Genomic DNA, 23,378 nt, shown 5'->3' with positions numbered 1-23,378 from the left:
GTTTAATAACAACAATCTGCTAAAGAGAGAACCCTTAGTTCTGAAAAAAGCAATCATATTATTTAGTGATGAATAAGGTGCCTAATGTCTCATTTTTCATTCACAGAAGTCAGAATTTTCATTTTCTGTGTAACATTCCCAATAGAAGCTGTTCAGCAAGCTTACATGTGTCTTGAATTGGGCTACAAACTCACGCAGCTAAAGCATACAACAATTTCTTACAGTGAAGCTGTCTATACTTTTTACTGGTACTTACACTAATAATCCACATGGTGGGAGAGAAAAAAGTTCAGAGAAAAAGTCTTCTCATAAATTTATTCTGACTTATGGTTTTAGGAGTTTAAGTTACTGGACCACACCTATGCAGGACAAATTAGAAAAGAAAAGGAAAAAAAAGAAATAGAATTTGTCTTCCCATTTGTGGGTAAACACAAAAATGGCTTTGTAGGCTACCCCAGAAACTCCACAACCACAAAAACTGACAGATACTGGTCAATATTGTGGTCCCCTGTGGTTACCGAATGACAAGAAACATCATCCTTTTTAGAAAGTTGGCAACGCAATACACCACAGAGCAGAGAAGAGCAAGGAGGAACTACACAGAAAAAAGGAGAACGCATCTGCCACCATAAATAACAGTATTCATCAGCATTAGAACAATCCAACAAATTTTAGTTTTCTGACACAAAAGGAGCATTAAATCAGATGCAGATATTGTCAGTATCTGTCCAGGAGACAGAGCTGCAGAATTTGTTCATCTATTCATTTGTTCACAGATCTGTGATACCATCTCCCTCTTGAAAAGCAAACAAACATCCTCTTCAGAAAAAACAGCTAACTCTCCCCTACAACAAAAACTTATTGTCGTGTACAGCTTTGAGATGTGTTTGTCTAAAAAACATCCCTGCACACCTACGCCAGAGCAGAAGCCTGAGAAATCTTGAGTCTCTAACCAGCAACACTAGAACTGACAGCGAGAACGCGGCTGTTAGAACATATTCAAAGCAACACGAGTGGGGCAAGTGAAACAATTTGTAGAATCAGCAATGTAAAGACAGACGGGCAATGAGAGGCAGGAAAACAAACTGAACTCTTGAGTTCTCTGCTGCTGGGAGACAGGAAATTTTCTACTGGGCACACAGTATAGCAGCTGACTTAAAAATTTAGTCATAGGGGAATAGTACACATACTGGCAAGTACTTTTTAATGACACTTCCAAAATAAATCTAACTACATATTGCCTTAATTACATTTTTAAGATTGATTTAATTTATGTAATTGCTTTATGAGCTCTATCAATAGAAGCAGCTTAAAAGGCAAAGCAAGAAATAAGAAAAAAAAGGCACTCCCAACAAGGATTCCCTCTCAGAGGCCTGACGGCAGCTCCTAAGAATTAAAAGGATGCTGAGGGGATTGGCCATCCTAAAAAAAAAGTTAGAAAAAATAAATCACTTGAAGTTCCAGAAAAGCAAAGGAGACGGAATAGGCTCTGCTACTCTAAAGCATGGGTTCTATTTTTTCTGGATCTATCTAATCAATATATTTTCCAAGTGCCACGTAAGGTGGCATGAGCAATTTTACAGCTAGTGATTAATACTGATTTAACTTAATTTGTGCAATGTCTCACTGATTACAATAGTCTGTCTTACAAAAAACATTTGAAAATGAATGAGGAGGAAGAGGAAGGTCAGCTGTACCAATGGCCAGCAAGCTGCATCCAGCCTTCCTCCACAAAACCCACTCCCCACACCACGTGGGGAGACCTACCAGAGAAGGTAGCACAGCTCACACATCCACCTCCCGTGCAACAGTGCAAGCAAATGCTGCACGAGGCACCACGAGCAGGTCCACACTGAAGAAACCCAGGCCGCTGGACCACGTGCAGGAGGGGAACAACAGGGAATCCGCATGTCTGTCCATTGGAAAAGGAGCCCGTTGCAGAACTACAGCCCTTGCTGATGGCTTACTAAAAGGGTCCCATCAAGAGAAGGTACTTAATAGCCTGTTGAGCAATCACAACCGCAGTACCTTGTTTCTGAAGGCAGCAGTACCAAGAGCTGCAGCCAACCACCAAGGCTGTAGCAGACTGATGAGAGGCTGGGAGAACCACAAGCTAAGTGTGCATCACATCACTCAACTAAATCAAGACTGGGTGGAAAGGCAGGCAGGACAACAATTTACAAAAAACTGATGGGCACTCATACCAGCAGCAGCGAGGGAATAATACTCAGGGCAAGGGAGGCCACAGCACGTGTCCACCCCATGTGTGCACGGCTCTCCCCACGTTTGCCTTTCTGCTACTCAAGTTATCTACTTCCTGAGCTGCTGCTATAGCAAACAAGCTTTTTTTCAAATCTGAACTATAGCAGAGCTACCCAACTAGAGCTATAGAGAAGATCGTTTAGAGAGAGGAATGAAATAATGAATCAGGAAAAAAGAACAGCAGGAAAAGTTCTCAGTCAGGTTTTTTTCAGCTTTGGGAATCACTTCCCAAAGGAAGTGGTATAAGGCTAAGAACTTGAGTCATTTAAAACACTCAAGACAAAACATTAAAATTCTGCACTCCCATCAGAACTTCATGCATATTCTTAGAGAAACAAGCATCCCTCCAAATTAGTCCTTTGCAAAGGTGGGCTTTACTGGGAACATGGCACAGATCAGACAACTGAACACAGAGAGCAGAATGAGCTCCCTGGTTGCACCCACAAAGAACACCAGAGCTTTACCTGCTGACATTTCATTTTGAAATAAATATGGTTCATTTATCCTGTGGCTGGCAAACAGATACACCACTTACCAGCTCCAACTTTGATTAAGGTAAGATTATGCATGCCTGTCAGCTTTTCACCTTTCAGCTGAAACATCTTTGAAAAGGACAAAAGTTGAAGGTGTTCACATCTTAAACTTGTCTTGTCTTGCCAACGTATTGCCAATGGCTCACTGTTTTTGTAACCCTTATAAATACAGCCTTAGGCAAGCTTGCAAAATGCTACTTAATCATTTGCCAGAGGCAAGTAATATTTTTTGTGACAGGAGAATGAATCATTGGTTTCATCACTGGGATGGATGTGGACAATGAATGTCTTTGCTACTCTTAGTCTTGTTTTAGTCTAATTTACATCTTTCTAGTAGTGTAATACTTCTTAAAAAACCCCCATACAAACAACCAAGAACAACAAAACCCCCTCACTACCACGTTGTCTCATTTCTCAAAACTACTTTTTCTTATGCTACCACCATCACCTACCAAATGATCTGTGCGCCAGGAATACAAGTTATTTAAATCTATTTCCACATAGATAAAGTCCTGCTTCATTTCAACACCTTAGCACACAAGTAACATTAGCCATGAGTGGTTCCACTAATCTAAATGGAGACAATCCTTACTCCTAAAGGTTTGTGTATCTTGGCATGAACAGGACTGTAGCAGCAATGGCAAATCTACCAGAAAAGTCAACATTTTCACCCAACAGCTATGTGCACATGTGTTGGCACGAATGGACTGTTGTATTCTATTAAGGACAAATGAAGATGCAAACATAAATGCTTTTCAACTTTTTTTCATAAATAGTCACAAAGACTACCTGATGAGTCTAACAGGCAGTCAGATACTTATTCTATAAGATAAAGACATCGGACATGGGCCTAAACAGTGAGTCAGAATGAATTTCCCATCGCTTCATGTTTCCTTCTAACCACCAGTATATGAAGGCAGTAACAGGAGACAAAGCACTGAGCTACTGCTGTAAGATTTTTCAGAAGTCCCATGCGGGACATGGCATAGAGGCCTCACATTCTCACTTCCATCGCGACACAAGTTTATAGCAAGCTATAGAGGCTCAGAGCCAGTTTGGACGGATCGAGCAGTCAAATGCTGCACTGCGACCATCCCGTCATTCAAACCGCACATACCCCCCCTCTCAGTGCCTTCTTTCTCCAGACATGTGCAGGTCAAAACCCTGGGTACTCAAGTTCCTGCACTGCCTCACTCCTTTCGTTCCCATTCCTGTAACTCCAACGCCCGCTTCCCGCAGAAGGCACCTTCCCCTCCGGACGCCCACCCTCGCCCGCACTCCCAGGAAGCCGCCCGAAACTTTCCCAGCCGAGTGCTGCCCCTTCCCCGGGCACCGCCAGCGGGAGGCGGCGGCCGGCACACGGCACGGCACCGGCACAGGCTCCGTCCCTCTCGGAAAGGAGGGCTCGGGGCGCTGCCCGGCCCCGAGCGGACAAAGGCCCGGCCGGACCCGGCGGCACGGGAGGCCCGAGGCCGCCGTCCCGCCACCACAGGAAGCCGCAGGCTGGGCCCGACACCTTCCCGCCCACAGCGCCGGGCGGGCACGGCGGCGCCCCCTCCTCCGCCCGGGACCGGCGCCGAGGGACCCGCACACGGGGCGGCGGCAGCGCCCGGCCGCGGGAAGCGGCGCTCGCAGCCCCGCACCACCCGCCGGAGCCCGCCCGAAGCACTAAGCCCCAGGGCGGCCACAGGCACCGCTCATCTCGCTCCCGGCCAGCTGCGACCCCCGCCCGTCCTTCCGTTACCTCGGCCATGGCTGCGGGCAGCGGGCGCGCTCCGGCCCGCCCGGCTCGCTGCGGCTCCCTCTGCCCCGGCGTCCTGGGCTGGGCTGGGCTGGGCGCGGCGGGACGCCCGGGCTCGCTCCTCACTGGCTGCCCGCCGCCGCCGCCTGCTCCGAGCTGCTGCGGGAGCCCGGCCCGCGGGGGAGGGGAGGGGAGGTCCGCACTCCGCCGCTTTACCCGCCCCGGAAACACATTCTTCCCCGCTGCCGTCAAGCGGGCCGGGGAGGCGTCTGCGGCGCGGCGGCAGGGACGGGAGAGCTGTGCTCGAGGCGGGGCTCGGTGCCCGCTTTTCTCCCGCTTCCATCCGTGCCGCCCGCCAGCGCCTTATTTGGCGGGGTTTGCCAGCGCCCCGGCCGCCGAGCACCAGCGCCGCAGCCCCGGGGCCGGGCCGGGCGCTGGGGCCGGGGCTTCGGCCGCCTCGCTCCCGCCGGTAGCGAAAGGCTGCTCGAGCCCTTTTCCAGAGCTGCGCCTTGTCCTGTTCCTGTCACTGGAGGGGAGCAGCTGCCCGGTTCCACGCACGGAGACAGCGGGGGATCTGGGCAGAGGGGGATCGCCCGTCCCTCTTGCTGGCAGCTGTTTCCAAAAGCGGTGGAAGTCACTAAAGGCGATGGGTGGGCTTATCGTGGTGCTAACGCACGCTCTAAGCTAAAAAGTGGGTCCCTCGGCCGGAGCCTGATGGTGGTCGGAGCATGCCTTTGGTATTTTAAAGTGCCCCTTAAAGCAGGTACTTGGGAAATTACCGAGTAAAAAATTTTTTAAAACGTCCCATTCGACACCTTTTTGAAGGTAGGGTGTTGGGAAGCACAAGCTATGAACTCACAGCTCAGAGCTCTAAGCACTGTGCCTTTATGTGTGGCTACTGGAGCTTGTGTCAGTTCTTGTTTTTGTATGGTTAACTAAGTAAGCAATGGTGCAACTTGTTAGTAATTTTAATCACTTTTCTCTTGCTTGCTTTCTAGCTGCATTTTGAAATAAAAAAAGAATGATATTTCTACTTTACTGAAGCGTGGCCTGTGAATCAACCCCGTGTTCCACTTGGGCAGTGCAGTGGTTTAGGGTGCAGTCTCGTGACAGCTGTGTTAGCAGAAGCTTTTAATGCTGGTACAGCTGTAATTGCAAAACTGCTTTAGTGGTGTTGGAAAATGAGATTGAAATGACAGACTGCTGCTCCAAGCAGCTGCATCAAAAGCAACCACTGGACAAATGAAATGGTAGATAAATAACATTGACATTCAGAGATAAGGACAGCAGGGACTATGTATTTCAACAGGTAATTCAATATATAATACTAATACTGCCAGGAAATAAGAAAGCCACCAGAAAGCCAAAGTTTAAAAAATGGTAAAAATTAACGCTATGCAAAGTAAAAGCAAATGCCGGAGGGATAGTGGTCTGCCAAAAATGTGGGAAATGTAAGTATTGGAAGATAAAAATTATATTTATCCAAGGTATTCTTCTCTGCTTCTTTATTGAAGGGGAAAAATAGTACATCTGGTGCTAATTTCGACGAAGTTGTGGACTTGATCTCTGTATGGGCTATTCACTTTAAAAATGGACTCGTTGATCCTTGTGGGTTCCTCATAACTCTGTGATTCTGTGATTTTCCCAGAATATGCAAATGGTGAGCAGCCGTCCACAAAGAAGTGGTGGCAAAAATGCGCGACCGAGATTACTGGGGCTCTGAGGAGTAAATAAAAGTGCTCAACAGACTGGTTCAAGTACTACCCAGTGCTGTGCTCAGATCTTACTGTGTCGAGTAGCCAGGTGACACGATGTGAGTGAGGGGGGTGGAAAGAGCGTTGCGTCCGTCCCGATCGCGTCCTTGTCGGAGCAGCTCCGGGGGTGCCCCACAAACGCACTCGGACACACCCTGGCACCCCGGAGCTGGTGGGTACTCGCAGCCACCCACACACACAGCTCCTGCAGCGTCGCCGGGGACAAAGAGGCGGGAGGGGTCCTTTGTATGGAGTTCTGAGGGGTTTATTGGGGTCCCCGCTCGAAGGGATCCAGGGACAAAGAACACAGAACACTAAGGGGTCCGGGGTTTTATCTGCAGCAGCTCCGAGGGCAGGCAGAACATCAGGAACCTATCATCTGGGGGGCAGGGGGTGGAGAGGACGTGGGGTGACAGGATAGTGACCACTGGGGAAGGCGAGGGGTGGAACAAGGGGACCGGGAACCAGTAGGGTATTAAGGAAAGGAGAACTATCTAGAACATGGATTTAAAAGGGGTAAAAGGGGGTAGTCTTAGACCTCTGATCCTGCCCACCAGTGGACCCCCACTGTTTTGGGGTCCTGAGGCTCCCTGGCCAATGCCGTGGTGGACTCAACCACTGCAACAGCCAGTGGCTGGCTATACTGAGCATTAGGAAATCGGCAGGAAAAAGTCTCCCAAATGGCTGGAAAAAAAAAAAAATCACTGCATTATTTGTCTGTTTTCTGGACTCCCATGGAGAACACAGATGGGTATGAAAACCATTTGTTATTTTCCAACACTTCTGAAGTACTAAAGATGTCAGAAAAAAAAGTGATGGAGGTGTCTGAGCCAGTAGACACAATTGTAGAGGATGTCAAAATGTTTAATGTAGTGTCTCTATGCTGCAGTGTACATGACATCTGGGAGAGTGAGTAAACAGTTTTGCACAAGAGGGCTCAAGAAAAGACAGGATTTTCATGGATTGAGTGGGAAGCTGGGAAGTGTTTGGTTCACTGTTAGCTTACCTTGCAGATGCAGTTTTATTACAACTTTTACAGGAACACCCAAAAAAATTCCAAACCAGGTCTTGGTGTGTCCAGAGTTGCCCGTGTAAAGAAGCCAGCTCTGTAACTCAGGGGTGTCCAGCTGCAGCTCCAGGGCTGGGGCTGAGTATCCCTGTGCCAGGCAGCTATACTGCAATACCACCCAGTGCCTGGATGGAAACCTCTGGGGTGAGGGGTCAGTGGTGTGCCTCAAGAGCCACTGCCTCCAGAGAAGCAGGAACTGGATGGTAGGAGAAGCTGCAGCAGCTCCTAACCAGTTATCAGGGTATTTCTTTGGTTGCAGTTTCCCATTTACCACATGTTGCTGCCAAGCCACTGAACTCTGAGTTACTAAAGCTCACACAGCTGGGGAGCGCTCACCCTTTTCTCCAGCATCTACTCCGCTCCTGCAGCTTGCAGAGGGTTTAGAGGGTTGATATTTTTCAACTGGGGCCTCAGTGATAACAAACACAGGAGTGCCATGGTTTGCACTTTAATCCCCAAATGCAAATGCCTCCCATCAGGGCACCCATTAAGCAACTTCATAATCTGACCAGCGATTAACCCTTCCACCTTTACTTCTTCATACTGTACTAGATATCTCACCCACCCCTGCCCCAGGGAGTGGTAATTTATCTGTACTGCTCCACTTTCCCAACAAACTTGGTTACTGACAGCAGAGTACTTTCCCTTTCCACCTCTCTTCTTTCCCCGCCTCTTCAAAATGCTCCTGCCCTACTTAAGATATTTTTTCCTTTCCAAACTAAAGGAAACCAAACTATAAACCTGACGTAAAAAATCATGGTCTAATCACAAAAGATAGATAAAGGATGGGAGAGAAAACAGAAAGTCAAAATGATTTTCCCAAGGATAGCAATGGAGCCAGGAAAAGAAAGCAGATCTCCTGGGAACACATCAGACTGCAGCCACCTGGGTTGAGCTGGCTGCAAGAGCACCCAGTTTTCCTGGCCTGACCTTGGAGCAGAGCAGCAGCAGCTGCAGCCGCTGTTTTATTCCAGCAGCAGCTGTGCAGTTGCCAAGGGGCACAGTAAGCACTGAGACCTCTCTGGCAGCTGGTCAGCACTGGGCTCTGGCTTCCAGTGTGGAGGATGGAGATGTTAGGGCTTGGACCCAAGATTAATACAGAAAGTATTATTAGAAGGGTCACTTAGAACAGGAAGTGATGGTGCTAAATGGTTGTGGTAATTGCTTTTGATAACAGCCTCTGTTTGTCCCCTCATGAGGAATGAGCAACACTTCTCTGGAGACAGGCAGGGAACAAGTCCGGCAGCTTGTCAGCCATGTACAGTGTGCCCATGATATGGAGTGCTTGCTGTGTTTGTGCTGGAGCCAGGTTCTCCTGCCCCACACAAGGAGTGAAGTGAGTCACAAATGTTCAGCCGGGAGATTGCTGTAGATTGTATCGTGTGGGCAAAGGTTTGCTCTACAGGATTGTCTGCCTGCTGTTCACGGGAGCAATGTGCGGCACTCAGGCGCAATAAAGCTGATATATTAACACCTGGTTTATGATCAACGCTTAGATCTCTGCTTTGTTCAATCAACAGTCCTGTGTCTAACATGAGCCTGAAAAGGTCAGAGTCCAGCAAGCCCTTCTTCAGCCTCACCAGTGTTTAAAATGCAGCTTGTCCTCTTTTGGCAGTCAGTCAAGGGGAAAGGAAAGGTCACAAGAGCATATGGCCCTTCTGGTGGGACTGTGCCCTTGCTGGCACAGGCACAGAGGCTGGGGTAGAGGGGCTGGGGGACAGCTTTTGTTACAGCTGCACTGTGCCTTCTGATCTTTCCTCTGACTCTTTCTGCACTTCCTTTAGCTGAGGAGCTGCTCTCTCCTCTGTGCATATGTTCGGATAGGCTGAGCTGTTGCTGTTGCAATCCCTGCTGCCATTAGCATACACATTCCTTCTTGTTTGTCACATGGATTTATATCTTCCAAAGCACTTTTGTGGGGCTCCTATGTCATTGTGAAGATCATTTGTTTTGTGCAGAAATTCTATAAGATACTTTGGTTCTCAATAAGCAAGGCAGGAATGTTTTTTCATCCTTAGGAATGAACCACAGGTTCCCCCAGTGTTCCAAAGTAAGGAAGCGAGCAGGAGTTAAATGAAGAGAATAAAGTCTTTGAGATTTATGTTCAAACACTCATGCTCATGATAACACAGAGCAGAGAACTTCTGCACCAGCTCCTTATGTTGCTTGTAATGAAGCATGTTTTCTAGAGAACTAGATTTAAAAACTTCAGGTTTGAAGATATTTTAGTGTTTAATTACCCAAGAAAAGGTGCCTATGGGAGATTAAAAATATCCCCAAAGGATGATAATTCTGAATGCACAATAAGTTTTTGAGATTCAGCACTTAGTTAATTCTTACCATGTGCTGCTTCTATTCTGTGAGACTCTTGAGATCACATGCCTACATATTCTGTTCCCTCCTTCTCAGGGGATTCCCACTGTTTAGACAAGCAGCTTATGCTCATTTGGGGGAAAAAATGAATTCCACTGCCCCCAAAGAAATGTGCAAGGAAGATTGCAAGAGCTTTCTTTGAAGAATTCTTCTGCTTCGGTTTTGCCCAGAGGGACATCCTGCAACATTTTAAGCTCAATGCACTAGTTATAAAATTCCTGAAATTTAGACTTTTGCAGAGGAGAGGAAGGATAGAAATGAGAAAGGAGGATTTTGATATCATCAGCCACAGAAAAAGTAGGAGATGGTCACAGTCTACTAGTAATGAGAATCTGTCATGAGAGCGGGAGCAAGGACAGATTTCGTATTCATTGATATTTAGGGGAAAGAGGAGCTATGTGGAAAACAGAATATTTTAAGCAAGACCAGTAGGCAAGAAAAAGGACAAAAATAGTCTGAAGGAAATAAATAGTATTGGTACCACTGGGAAATGAGATTTGGACAAATACAATCATGATTGTATAAGGTGATTGGCTGGTCTAGTAGAAAACAATGGCAAAAAAGGCAGAACAGAACATTTTTCTGAAACTATTTCTGTCAAGTAGAAGAGTCCTATATTGAGATTGTTTTGAAACCCCAGATTTAACCTCCCCATTACTACACACCTGAAAATTATTTTCATAATTGTGTTTTTTCAAATAATTTGTTTCATTGGCTTTTTAAATTTTTTTTTTCTTAGGCTCATATCTAAAATGCTTTGGGAGTAATGATGTTTGGATGAAGATGCCAGAGATTTACAGCCAAAATCTTTCTCTTGTGCACTCCCAATGATCCCCATATGATGCCATCTTTCTAGAACAAGTGTCATCAATTTTCATTTTCTTAAGAGGTTATGTCTGGATGTTAATAGCAGTTTTGATTGAGTATTGATTTATCCCACTACCTTGTCATCTATGCAGAGTCTAATACAAAGCAATTCTGACTTTCTGTTGTCTGTTCAACCAGCTTTTCTTCCCTTCTTTATGATTCTGGCAGCAGTTGCAATTATTTTGCAGCAGTAAGCTGTGTAACTCACAGGACTCAATCAAGCAAAGAATTGAGTTTGTCAGTCTACAGATGCAGGCTCTTAAGTGAAATTCATCATCTGGCAGGGAGTATTGTAGTTTGCTAGTATCCTTGGCAGTAGGATATTCTGGCCACAGCTGACATTGTATTTAATAAAACAAAGTCCTGATTTTAGCTGGGTGTAATGAACCAAGAAGGAGTGGAAGTGAAAAGATAGTTGTTGATGAACTTATATACAACAGAGAGATTCTCAAGCAATTTTGAGAAAAGCTCAAAAAGAACAAGGTTGAACATTGCAAGGAGGTGAGTTGATTGCTCTAGTACACGTTAAAAATGTATTTTAAAGTTATTATGATTCTGATGCTCATGTAGGCCATCCTGGATGTCCCATTGCTCAGGTAGTAGGAAGGCATTTGGCTTTCAGCCTTTTGCCTCAGCTTACTCAGGATCTGTGGTATTTTCTGTAACCACATACTTGAGTATGTGGCATTGGCTTTCTGCTGTAGCTGAGGTTTAGCTAAAATTAAACTGTCTTCAGACTAGTAAACATGAATCTTAATTCTCTTTGCTTGTCTGGTATCTGTATCACAAAAAATCTTGTACCATATATGATCCATCCTCCATCTTACCCTGTCCGTCCTTTTTATTCTCCCCATTTTCCTCTGTGATTCTTCAAATTTTCTCATCTGCTTTTAACAGTACTCTTTTTCTGGTCTGCAGTGTGGGCTCAGGGCTGTTCCTTTTGCCAGTAGCACCTACACCCTTGTGCTTGCACATTCCTGCTGCATTGGTCTGTCCCCAATTCCCATTCAGAAAAGATGAATTCCAAGAGCTGTCGAGTCACATCTTGTCCTTTGAAAATGAACATGCAGGTTCCAAGAAAGCTCTGCCAAGCTACTTTCCAGATTGGAGTCTGCATGCTATAAACAAAGCTTTGGAAAATGTCAAATCCTAGTTTCTATCAAATATACGTGTCCAGTCTCATAAAGTTGCCCAATTTACAAAGCTATGTCATAAGAAAGGTCAGGGATGCCTCTAATGGCTTTAAGACCTTTGCCCTGAGGATGGGAGGTTGCAGGAATTACTTTAACTTAATTTTTTGTATCTTAGTTTTACAGCATTGAAAATGGCAGGTCTGTTTATTTTCCAAAGGAAAACCCACAACTTCAGGAAAATTATTTTCTTACATGTCTTCAGCCTGATGCATAAGTGTAGCAAAGCTGTATAATAGATAAAATGAGCTTATGAACAGAAATTTGGCCTTGCCTGAAGGCAGTAATACTTACACATTAGTTTTGTAGGTTTGCAGGGATATTGCTGGAGTCATATTAATAAATATCCTAGAACTGAGCTTTGTAAAAAGCTGTAAAATGAAAAGAAGATGCTGTTCAATTTAAATATTTCTCATAGATGACATAGCTCTGAAATAACATATAAATCCTAAATTAAAATTGGTCTGTGCTGTCATTTTGTTGTCTAAGCAGATCAGAGTAAGTTTAAAAGCCATGATCAATAATATATATTAAGTTAGCTTTGAAACATGTCCATTTTGATAGTTTATCTTTTGACAGCATAAGTCTTTTTAAAAAAAATGTAGCATTTTTGTCCAAACCCCCCTCCTTTTAGTGTTGGGTTTTTTTTTAATGAAAACATCATAAAAGGCTAAAACTTTATTTTAAATTAATTTACTTTCTTTTATTATTTTTCAAATATCAAAGCAGAAATGTTTTACTGGTGTAAATATTTATTTGTGCATTATAAAACTGTTCTGCAAGGAGTCTTCCACAACAGATCTGCTATACTCAGCCACTGGATTCTCAACTTGGTAAAGTTAAGAGCTACTCTTCATCTCGGCTGGTTTCCGTAGCTCCACCGGACCCATTGCTATTGACAAAGAACCCCAGCCCGTGATCCATCCTGCAAGCAGCCAGCACCAAACCTTCCCTGAGATCTGTCTCAGCCAGAGGCAGCTCATTAGATCCTGGGCTGATAGCAGCCAGTGGACAGAGTGATTCATGCTGCCTGAAGTGCTTGAAAAGTCTTGCATCTCTCTTTCTCGACTGTAACAACCAGTTTGTACTTGGCACTTAACTTTCCATGGGCGAAGTGTGGAGAGCCCTCCCTCCCTTTTATGTTCCACAGTTGTGGATACTGGATCTGAGTACCGGAGAAATGTGTGCGTGCCCAGTGCAAGCAGTTGCAGGAAGCTGTGAGCTCTCTGCTAAGTAGATTAGAGACTGTAACCACGTCCTGAAGTTTCATAAACTTCTTACTCAGTTCTTATTCAGTTCTCAGTACTCTCTGTGAAACATTTCCACTTAGTCACTGGCTATTCAGCACAAATGATTGATCAGAAACATTCCTCTAATGTAAATCAGCCTTATCATGTTTAAACACAAATATAGCTTCTACCAGCCAGGATGCTATGCATACTGGGAGTGGGAGGGATGCAAACAGCTGGAAGCATTCCCTGTTTACTGAATCTACATTGCCATAGCGCTGCTTTGCGGAGTTGGAGAATTGCTGTGCAGAAGGAGCAGTTCATGAAGAGTTTAAAATAGTTTGGCCTCAAGAGCACATGCTTTGCTTTCCATTTTATACTTTGATTTCAGTCCTCTGTTTGGGCTAAAAATAAGGAGACAGAAATGTTAAGTATACTGGTATTTTATTTATTCCACTAATTTCACTGCCATCTTACAGTAGAGAATACCTTCCCGCCAAATACTTGTTTCACATTTCAGAGATTTCTCTCATGCTGCCAGGAGATGTATTTTCTGACTTTGAAAGTACCATAAAAGTACAGTGGACTGACTCAAGCTGACTCATGGTTGGGGCAGATGATGCCTACAACTCAGCTGATTCTGGATAGCATCACAGGTTATTTATACAACATGTTTAAGGCTTTCAAGTGACTTGTTTATTCTTCCTTATTTAAAATTTAATTTTATACCACGCAGGCCTTGGGTATTTCTGTAACAATTTTATCTGCTACACCTCATCCTTTTAGTGGAGGTAAGCTGAATATAAGTGGTGTCACTTTTGTTTGGAGGCTTTTTTATTTTGTGTTGGGAAAGGATGGGACTGAAGTGAAAATGAAGGTTGTAATTTTTGTTATCTGGACATTTTTGTTTTAGTCATACTCTCAGCCTTGACTTCCAAGTGCAAACAGGAACTTGAGTCACTTGTGGGAAAAGGTGCAGACTTGCTTGTGTCACTTACCTGCAGTGGAAGGTTTGTCCTTTGCTCTTATTCACATATTGAAGTAAAACCAAATGACACACCACTGATAAATCCATATACTGAGCTACTTGTATCACCTTACTTTCTTTATCTTACTGGACTTACTGTCTTGAGGGCACTGTGGTATTTCTGGAAATAAGCTTTTTTCCTGGAATACAGGAAAGTGAGCTAATGTAAAAGATATCTTTTTTTTCACTAGGTCATTTTAATAATTTTATCTTCTCATGTAAATCATTGAATCACCTACTAAAAGAAATGCTCAGTTATAATTTATGTCTCAAAGAAAATCCCAGAATGATTGTATTAAATATCTTGCTGTATGTCAGAGGAGATCTCATCCACCAACTACACAATATGCAGTTAATTTCTCATGGCACTCTCATGTGGTATTTAGGGTTTCATATCCTTAAGCTTATATTCAGGGATAGAGTGTCCCCTCAATGACACAGAGCACTCTCTTGGCTGAGGAAGAAATGTGAATTCTTGTGTCTGGCTCCTTAAATTTTAGATGTTGCCCCCTGTCATCTTCCTTTCTTTCCAGTACTAGTAAATAAAAGACAAAAATTTATGTTACATTTCTTGAAGTGAGGGAAAAGAGATGGATTAATTATTGTCTGAGTGGAATCTGAGTCTTGATCTATTTATGTCTGTACATATATATGCATACACGTAGATGCATATACATATGTGTGTATGTATGTCATTTATAAAGGTTTTTCTCTTCTGCACTAAAAATCTTTTTTTAAACTATCAGTGGTAACTGTCTGTACTGTCTGGTTTTGTAAACGGATTCAGAACATTTAAATAACTCATCTAGATGAAGTAGCTATTTACTGATTTCTTAAAACTTTATGGGCTAAATTGTATGGGCTAAATTCAGGACGAAAATAGTTCCGCTTTTGATTTCTTTAGCAGTGTTGTTACAATATTCTCTGAGAAGAGTGACAAGTTTCATATTAGCATTTCAGTTCACATGTTTCATACCCCCACTGGTATACCTATTTGTTCTAGAAATAAGTAATATTTGTCACTCCTCATTTTGGATAGATAATTGGATAGATAATAGCCTGCTGTATGACCCTGAGGTGCCACTGCTGCTCATGATTTTTCTAGGGAAAACATGAACCTTAGTGAGCACGTGACTTTGTGAGAAACTAGTGAACCTCTTCTGCTAAGTGCTTGTATCTTTATGGTTTCCTTGCTTTTTAAATGAGCTGTGGTAACATTTCAATTGATATCAAAATTTGTTGTGCAGCTAAACTGTTCTTCCCTTCTGTGGGGTGTTTGGGCAGCAGCATGCAGACTGCAATACTTATGGTTGCTGCACCCTGTTTCTGACAGCATGAAGGATAGTGCTGTGCTGCTGGCATGGCTCAGCAGCCCTGGGCTTATGCAATTTGCTTCATATTAGGCCCCTGGTTCGAGTTATCTCAGCAAGGAAGTGTCCCATGTTAACTGCCAAAGCTTTTTGTTTCACAGCCCTTTTTCTACTGGTGCCCCAAGTCCCCACCCCAGGTCAGCCTCCCCACAAACCCTCATCCCAGGCTGCTGCTGTCAGCCTTGGTCCTGCTCTAAGTGTTGGGCCTGTCCTTGAGTGTTTTTCCAGCTGCTCAGCTGCTGCAGTACTTTTGGCTACTGCTGCTGCTGGCCAACTCCAGTTGAAAATACCTTCTTCTGTTAAAAATATTTCTCAGGCAACCAAAAATATTTATGTCTCAGCTCTTTCTGCATTTGCTAGAGATCCACTAATGGAGTCCAAACACTACGGGGCACACATAGATACACCTGGTCCTAGTGTGATGAAAAACCCTCTCATATTTCCATGTTAACTGGGCCAAAAAATGAGCCAGTAGTGTAAAACTATAATTTGGCTGTACAAAGTTGAGAAACTGCATATATACTACTATCTAATATACTACCACCAGCTTGAAATTATTATTCAAACATGCAAATTGGGTAACCCAAAAGAAAGGCCTAGCCACCTGTTCTCTGTGGCCTGCTTATGCTGTTGTTCCACCATCCTTTGAAAATTATTTTATTGAAAACACTTTTGTGAGCTGGCTGGCTGTTTTCCTGGAAAATAGCTTCTGAATAAATAATAGGACGTGGTGGAAACTCCATGGAAACTGTGGAGTTGTCAGCTCTGTTTCCATCTGTTGTCCTCATCCACATCTCTATTGTAACCACTGGATCTATTAAAGTGTAAATCTTGTGGTTTCCTCCCTGACAGACTTCCAAGTCTTTTCCTTCACATTTCTACTGGGTGGACAATTTTTGTTAGGTCTTTTACAAGTCCATGAACTTTATCCAGAAGGGATACTGTCAGTAATTACCAATTTGGTTGCAATAGTTTGGTAAACCTGTTAATCTAGAGCCCATTGGCCTCACAGACTCACTTAAATTACCATACTAAAAAGGGAGATTAGTCAAAATCAAGCATGGTTTTGATTTTTGCGAGATATCCTGTGCAGCTCTTTTTGCAAATGATGGGCTCGTTTTATTCTGAGCTCCTAAATCTAGAGTTCCCTATGAGGTTTGGTATCTTAGTCAGAGTATGTATTTATTATAATAGCTACATAAAGAAAAAAAGGGAAATGTGAGGACTTTAGAACAATTCTATTTCACATGACAAACTCAATTTTTTTCTACTACCTTAAATACATTATTCGATGTTCTGTTTTGTTTTGAGTTTTTGTTTTCATAATACAGAACTAGTTTCTTATTTTTTATGTTCCTCAGTTCTATAGACAGTGAGAGAAAATAATACCCTGAAGGTCCTGGCAGAGGCTTCTGAAGATAGAAACTGTACAATAGGTGTGGTGTGCTTTTCCTCTGGGTAATGATTCTGCAAGGCAGGGCAGCGTTGCTTCATGTGGGATTGTCTCATTTTAAGACTCTTAAAAGAGTTGTTGCATTATTATTTCTTTTCCCACTAAATATTGCCAAAATCTTTTTAAAACTGGATTTCATTAAAACAGGTCAGACTTTGTCACACACAAATAATTAGAAAAAAAAGGCAGCAACTCTTTGAAGAGAATTACAAGTAGTTGAGTTTAGTATACAGAGACACTAATCCTCCACTGGAGAGTGGGAAAAAAGCATGGCTAGCAGTGGGCTGTCCTTCTGTCTCTTGTTTTCTTGAGCAAGAAGAAAGGAAAGATGTTTCTCTCATAGTTTTCTGAAAATGGAAATAGTGCCAACAGACCTGAAACTCTAGTATTCATCTTCATTGCTGCACCAAATTGAGTACAGGAGTGGAGAGATGTACATCAGGACTGAGCATCAACTGAGTTTACTGCAACTTATTAAAAAGAAGACTTGCCATTTGCAACGCATCTATAATAAAAAAAAAAAAAAAGAAAAACAAAAAGAAAAACAAAAAGGCAGCTTTCTTTTTCCTCAGCTTAATCTGAAAACATTTTGCTGAACCAGAAGCTGCTGGACCTGCCTGTCTCCTAGCTCAGAGCTGATCACAGGGCTGTAAAGTTCTGCTGCCTCTGGTGTCCAGCCCACATCCGCTGGGCTTTGTCAGAAACTCCCGCTCTGCTGAAGGTCTGCCAAGTAAGAGATATTCCAGATAGACCATTTCACATTCAACAATGCAGATTTTTTCTGACAAAACTTGGTTGCAGAAGTGATCTTGTAAATAGCTCTGGCTTATCTTTTGCTCTGGCACCAAGCACAGAGATAGGAGATACTATCTTTTAGTGTGACCTTGGACTAGTTTTAGCTTAAATAATAATTTTAATGTAGCTCATAAGCAGAGTTTCACTCTTCTGAGACTTCATAAAATTTGTGATGCAGGTATCAGCTTGCTGGAACTTGCTAGCATCCTTTCCCTGGCAGGATTAAGAACAGGAACTGTGACCCTGGGCCAGATGGCTCTGGAGCAGGACTTTGAGGGAAGTGGCAGTGCTTGCTTGCTCTGGTTCTTCCCAAGGGTATTGATCATTGCTGGAGACACAAAATAGATCAAGTGGCTGTGCTATGATCATTGTTACTTTTTTAGTGTACAAGGTGTGCAAGCCTTACTGAAACCTCTTCTGATATTGAGCAATAAAGTATTCCCTCTTCCTGTAGACTTGCTTCCAGATACATTTTCTGCTGCTTACCAGGACATCAGCTGATCTTGCAGCCTTTGTCTCTGTGAGGACATTCGACAGATTTCTCTCCTCTGCACATTTTTATAGGCACCTAATTCTCTAAAGAGATTTCTGTCTCTCTGCTGAGTTTTCTTTTCAATCTATGTAAGAAAATTAAACAATCTAAATATGCAGAATTTGGTAGGCAAATGGAGGGAGAAGGATTAACCTCTACAAGTATTCAGAGGACAATGACATCAAGGAAGGAGAGGAATTTGTTAGGAGTATCCAAGACCTTATACTAGACTCAAGAATAACTAAAACCAGAGCAAAAATGTATTTTTGGACAAGCACAAGGAAAAAACCTCCCAGCTTTACTGCTTTGTGGAAGAGACTCCAGAAATAAAACCCTTTTGTCTCATAATTTATAAAGTTCGCTGGAATTCTGTGGATGGAAGCATGCAGTAGAAGGATGGAAAAGGTGACCCAAGAGTCATGACTGAAGTTCTCTAGGAAGAAATAAACTTGTTATTGGTGTCATTTATGTGATGGCAGTCTACAGACAGAAAATAAGACTAAAGGGAAAGGTTCACCCATGCCCTGAGAGAATTGCAGATGAAAGCTCTGAGCTGCAACTGGATCTGTAGAGATGAACCCTGGAGACATGGGACTGTGGAATTCCAGTGCCTGGAGGGCTCTGCAGAGCCATATACCTGGCTGCAGAGTCAGATCTGTGTCAAGAGACCCAATTTCAGCTTGTATCCACTAAGTGTGCAGGTAGCACCATCCTGGGTGTTCAGGTGTTTGATCTGGAGCTCTGGGAAACTTAATTGCTGATGGGAATCACCCGTCTGCTTCAACTCTCCCATTTGATGCCTTTGTCCTGTTCTAAAGTGGCAGAGATGCTACCCTCTTTAAATGCTGGTAAAAGAGAGTCCCAGCAGTTTCAAAGAGTGCTCTCCAGCCCAGGATTAGGTACACAAAGTTGCTGGTGCATGTTCAGACATCCTTACATGATACTAGAATGGACTTGTCTGTCTGACTAACGTGCTGTGTGAGTAGAGAAGAAACTGCCCTTCCCCTTAATTTTTTCAAGTAACTTGTCTGAAAATGGTTGGCTCTTGAAGGTGTTTGTGGCTTGGCCTCTTAGTCCCTCTTTAGGAAAATGAGAAGCTTTTGCAGACTGGATGATTATAGGACCACACAAAACAAGCCCCAAACCTATGTTTGTTGTCTTGTTATGGGACTTATGTACAGAAACTGTACAGAAAACTGCTTGGGAGCACATTATTTTAGTTTTGGACATTTACTTTCTCATGTACAAAAAATATTTGCTTTCTATTTTTAAAAATTGTAACTGGAATATCTCAACCCTATAATTACTTGGGGAACATATTTGAAGTTCTATGAAGTCTGCACTCTTGTGATGAAGATATGAGATCAGTAGCAATCTCTGTACTGCTTTCTGAGGCAGTGTTACATGAATTTTAGTACAGGCAATCACTGAATTTTTTTCGCTGAGGGATCATAAATGCGCACAGTGTTGGAAATGCAGCCACACCATAAAATAGTCTATTTTAAAGACATGAAATTGTATCGAATGAAGCTTTCTCAACACCTGCACTCACAGTTGTACTCCTTAGTTATTCATTAAACCCACCTTAGAATTTCTGCATACAGAGGGACATATTTTCTTCCCTTTTTCCATATCTTCACATCTCTTTCTTTCTTGCTTCCTTTTCTATTTTTCTTGCACATCATCATGGTTCCTGCATCATCTGCTCAGTTCAGTGCACTCTCCCAGCCTGAGTGGAAAAATATTTTGAAAATCCTGAAGGAGGCTTACAGGATGGAAGCAGCAGGAAATGAGGGTGCAGAAACAAAAAGGAAGCTCTTACTCATGAAATGGTGTGGCATTATCGGCAAGAGGGGAAAAGAATGTGGTGAAGGGAGAAAGAATGTGCATGCTTCAAATCTAGCCTGAACTGGGGCCATTCCTCTTCTGCTTTTTCCTAGCTTCTGCCTTGCTGAACTGAGGACTTTGGCCTTTATCCCTACTGTTAATGATCAGGACAAACACAAAACCCCATGAAGCTAGCCTACACCAAAAAGGATGTGTATAATATGCTTATTTTTGAAGGACATCAAGAAGTAACCTTTGAACTGAAGTTTACTCCAGTAAACAAGATAAGAACTTGAGTTCTCAGAGTGGATTGTGAGAGTAAATATTTCTGCTTGAAATATTTTTTACATTCCAGAAATAAATGGCGTTTTATATGAGCTGTAGATATGCAACCCATTTTAAATCAGTATAATTTTCCTTTCAAAATGTAGTGTTTATCCCTCTTCTAAATCTTTAACAAATATTTTAAATAAGACTTACAACAATTTTCCTGTTGAACATGTACTGTTCTTTCTTTCAGCTCACAATTATTTTATTCAGAATTATTTTGGTTTTCATTACCAGCTATTCTGAGTATGTCTGTCTTTTGCTTACTGCTGTAACTAATGTTAAATGAAAAATGATCTGAACTGGCTTCCAGTAGAAATTAGCTTTGTTACAGATGGCTCTATAGCAAGGGCCAAATGAAACATCGAAAGGTTTGCAGTAGGTACCTAGGAAGGCCCTGTGGTTAACTGGAGATGAGCTCTGTGCTGTCATGGTTATGTACCTTGTAATATCTGAAGTAGCTGGGGAAGAGCTTGTTTATGCATTTCTGCACATCAACCAAAATTACTGCAGAAGCTACAGTTGAGCTTAGGGGGTTTCTTCAAGCCAAATATCATTTAAGGTATTGCAGTTACTGTTTCAAATGCTTCCTAAAATCAAGTTCTTGCAGATTATATCCATGAAATTGTTTTCATTTTTATAGGAAGAAACAAAGTGTCTTTGTTTGTCAGATGTAATCCGTTTTAATAACCCAGTTCTTCCATTGTCTAGACCCTATTACTGGTAGCTTCTATTAGTGGAGTAAATTGTCTCTAATTTGGAATTCAGAGTGGACAATCTGTCAGTATTTCTGTTTTACTCTTTAAATAAACAAATCACTTTTCTGATCAGCTTTTGAATCCAAATTGGAAAGATTCTCTCATAAACCAAGTTAAATTCTGTTCTGAATTCCCCTTTTCCCCTCCAAACAGTGATCACATGAAATGGCAACACAGAAGACTTGTATACCTCTCACCAATCTCCAAAGACTTCATGTTTGTGCAGCCATAATATCAAATTTAATGGTTCTGTGGATATGTCAGTGAAAGAGATTCATAATGTGAGAGGAGAAGTGAGATACTGTAATTCTTTACTCAGCCCAGCTTTGTGCTCAAACAACTGACCTGATGGGGCACTGAAAGGACTTCTTTCACACACTTGTCCCCCATTGTGTTCTGCAGGGGCCTTCACGGCATTAGAAGTATGTGACACAATTCCTGCTTTGTAGCAGTCCTGCTTACACCACGTTGGGTCCAAAGCAGCTGAAATACTGAGTCTCTTACAGTGAAAGAGGCTCTTTATTCATAGGCTGTAAAGCCATAAGGGATCCTTGAGATCATCTAGTTTATCTCCTACATAACACAAGCCTTGCATAAATGCCTATTTGAATAAAGCATATCTTTCAGTGAGCTTTTCACTTTTTGCTTGAAAGCCTCAACTGATGAGGAATCCTCCACCACCAGCCCTTGCATGTTCTTTTACTGTTTGCAATTTACAGCCTGAAGTCTGTTGCCAGTGTACAGCCTAGATCACACTGCTTCTGTTTCCAATCTGCTCTTTTTTCCTCTGGACTGTGACCAACTCAGATTTTTTACTTTTTCTTGCACAGTAGATAGAACAAAATGTAGAGTAGAATAATACCATATGTTTAGAGAAAAAATGTTAGTAAAAATACTAACATTCAATTTCTCTGTAGTTTTATTAAAATATATGCTACTAAGTTCCTAATATCAATTTTCAAGATTTACCATAGAACGTTAGTGAGAAATATTTAGGTGTGTATGTGTTACAGATGCAGGTAAACCCCAAGGGCATTTTCAGACAGGCTGGTAGGAATTTGGCTCTGAGACCTCAATGTCTTTGTAAAGGAATGCCTTTGAAAATGAACATCTCAGTCACTTCCCATCAGTCCAGTACAACTGGAACAGGTCAACATCAAGTGCAGTAATGGTGTGGTTCTGAAAATGGTAGAGCTGGATCAACATTCAACTGGTCCCAGGCACAGGATTCTGGTGCCTGAAGTTGCTTCTCACTGTCTGTCCTTGGGTATAAGACAGGTGTGTTCAAGCATTCCCATGCTGTTGGGAAGCTTGCAACCACTCTTCATTAATTTGATGTGATGAAGTTAAAAAACCATTTCAAGCAACAAATATAAAAATTAGCAACTACAGCTCCAAGTAACAGAAAAAATTATGGCTCTTTGCGAAAGACTGGAGAATTGTTTATATGCTTCTGTTAATTACATGCAGCTCTTAGAGCAAACTGTCAACACACACTCACAACTTTGCAACAGCATTTTTGGAAGTGTATTTCCTGTAAGCCAGAATGTGGATTTACACAGTACTAAAATTTTTTCATCATTTTGCTTACCATGGCATCCTTGAAATAGATATTACTTAGCTCAAGCTGGCTGGAATGTTTGGTAGGACAGGAATTTAACTTGAAACTGAAAAATAAGATATCAGTAATTATTATTACATGTAGTTTAAAAAGCCCATTAATTTATCTGTTCTTCCTCTCCTCTTTTTTACTTAATGCTGAAGAGTTTTTTAGGTTAATGATACTTCCAGGCATAAATTCTTCTTGCAAGGCATCTATTTTTCCATCTCAAACTGGTCCCTGAAACTATGTAGAAACATACCTTGTTATGTGGGGCAAAGAGGAGAAGCAGGGGAGAGGTATCCAGAGCTCTATTTTTTAGGATGGCCACCTTGGAGTACTGGAATACCATAAAGTTCAGCCAGTTGATCAGAAGTTATTTTTGACACAAACAGGAGCAAGTTAAAAACAAATAAAACTACTTATTTACATAGCTGGAAAAAAACCCCATGAAATGCAGAACATGCAAAAATACATGAACAGAAATGAAAGTTAAAAAAAACCCCAACGCTCATATCTGGCAGAGACTCTGGTTAGCACTGAATGTCCTTTCTCCCTAGACGAGTCATCTCTCAACCTGGTGGGTGCTTTACACTGGTCTTGATTCTACAGCTTGAGGTTGCTTTCTCAGAAAAGTCCCCTCCTAGGGGGCCCCTAGGTATCTTCCTAGC

At 42.5% G+C, this 23,378-nt stretch overlaps 1 protein-coding gene across 1 annotated transcript in view; it reads right to left on the bottom strand.

Moving 5' to 3' along the window:
• Window positions 1-4,871, bottom strand: part of ITGB1 (integrin subunit beta 1) — a 43,466-nt gene extending 38,595 nt beyond the window's left edge. The window contains exon 1 of the mRNA XM_048293172.1: window positions 4,540-4,871. Within this exon, the coding sequence (XP_048149129.1) occupies window positions 4,540-4,548 (9 nt within the window). The 5' untranslated portion in view covers window positions 4,549-4,871. The remainder of the gene's footprint in view (window positions 1-4,539) is intronic.
• Window positions 4,872-23,378: the final 18,507 nt, after the last annotated feature.

This window comes from Corvus hawaiiensis, chromosome 1, assembly GCF_020740725.1.
Source record: "Corvus hawaiiensis isolate bCorHaw1 chromosome 1, bCorHaw1.pri.cur, whole genome shotgun sequence".
In the NCBI taxonomy this organism is placed as follows: domain Eukaryota; kingdom Metazoa; phylum Chordata; class Aves; order Passeriformes; family Corvidae; genus Corvus; species Corvus hawaiiensis.
This window is presented reverse-complemented; position numbering and strand designations above follow the sequence as displayed.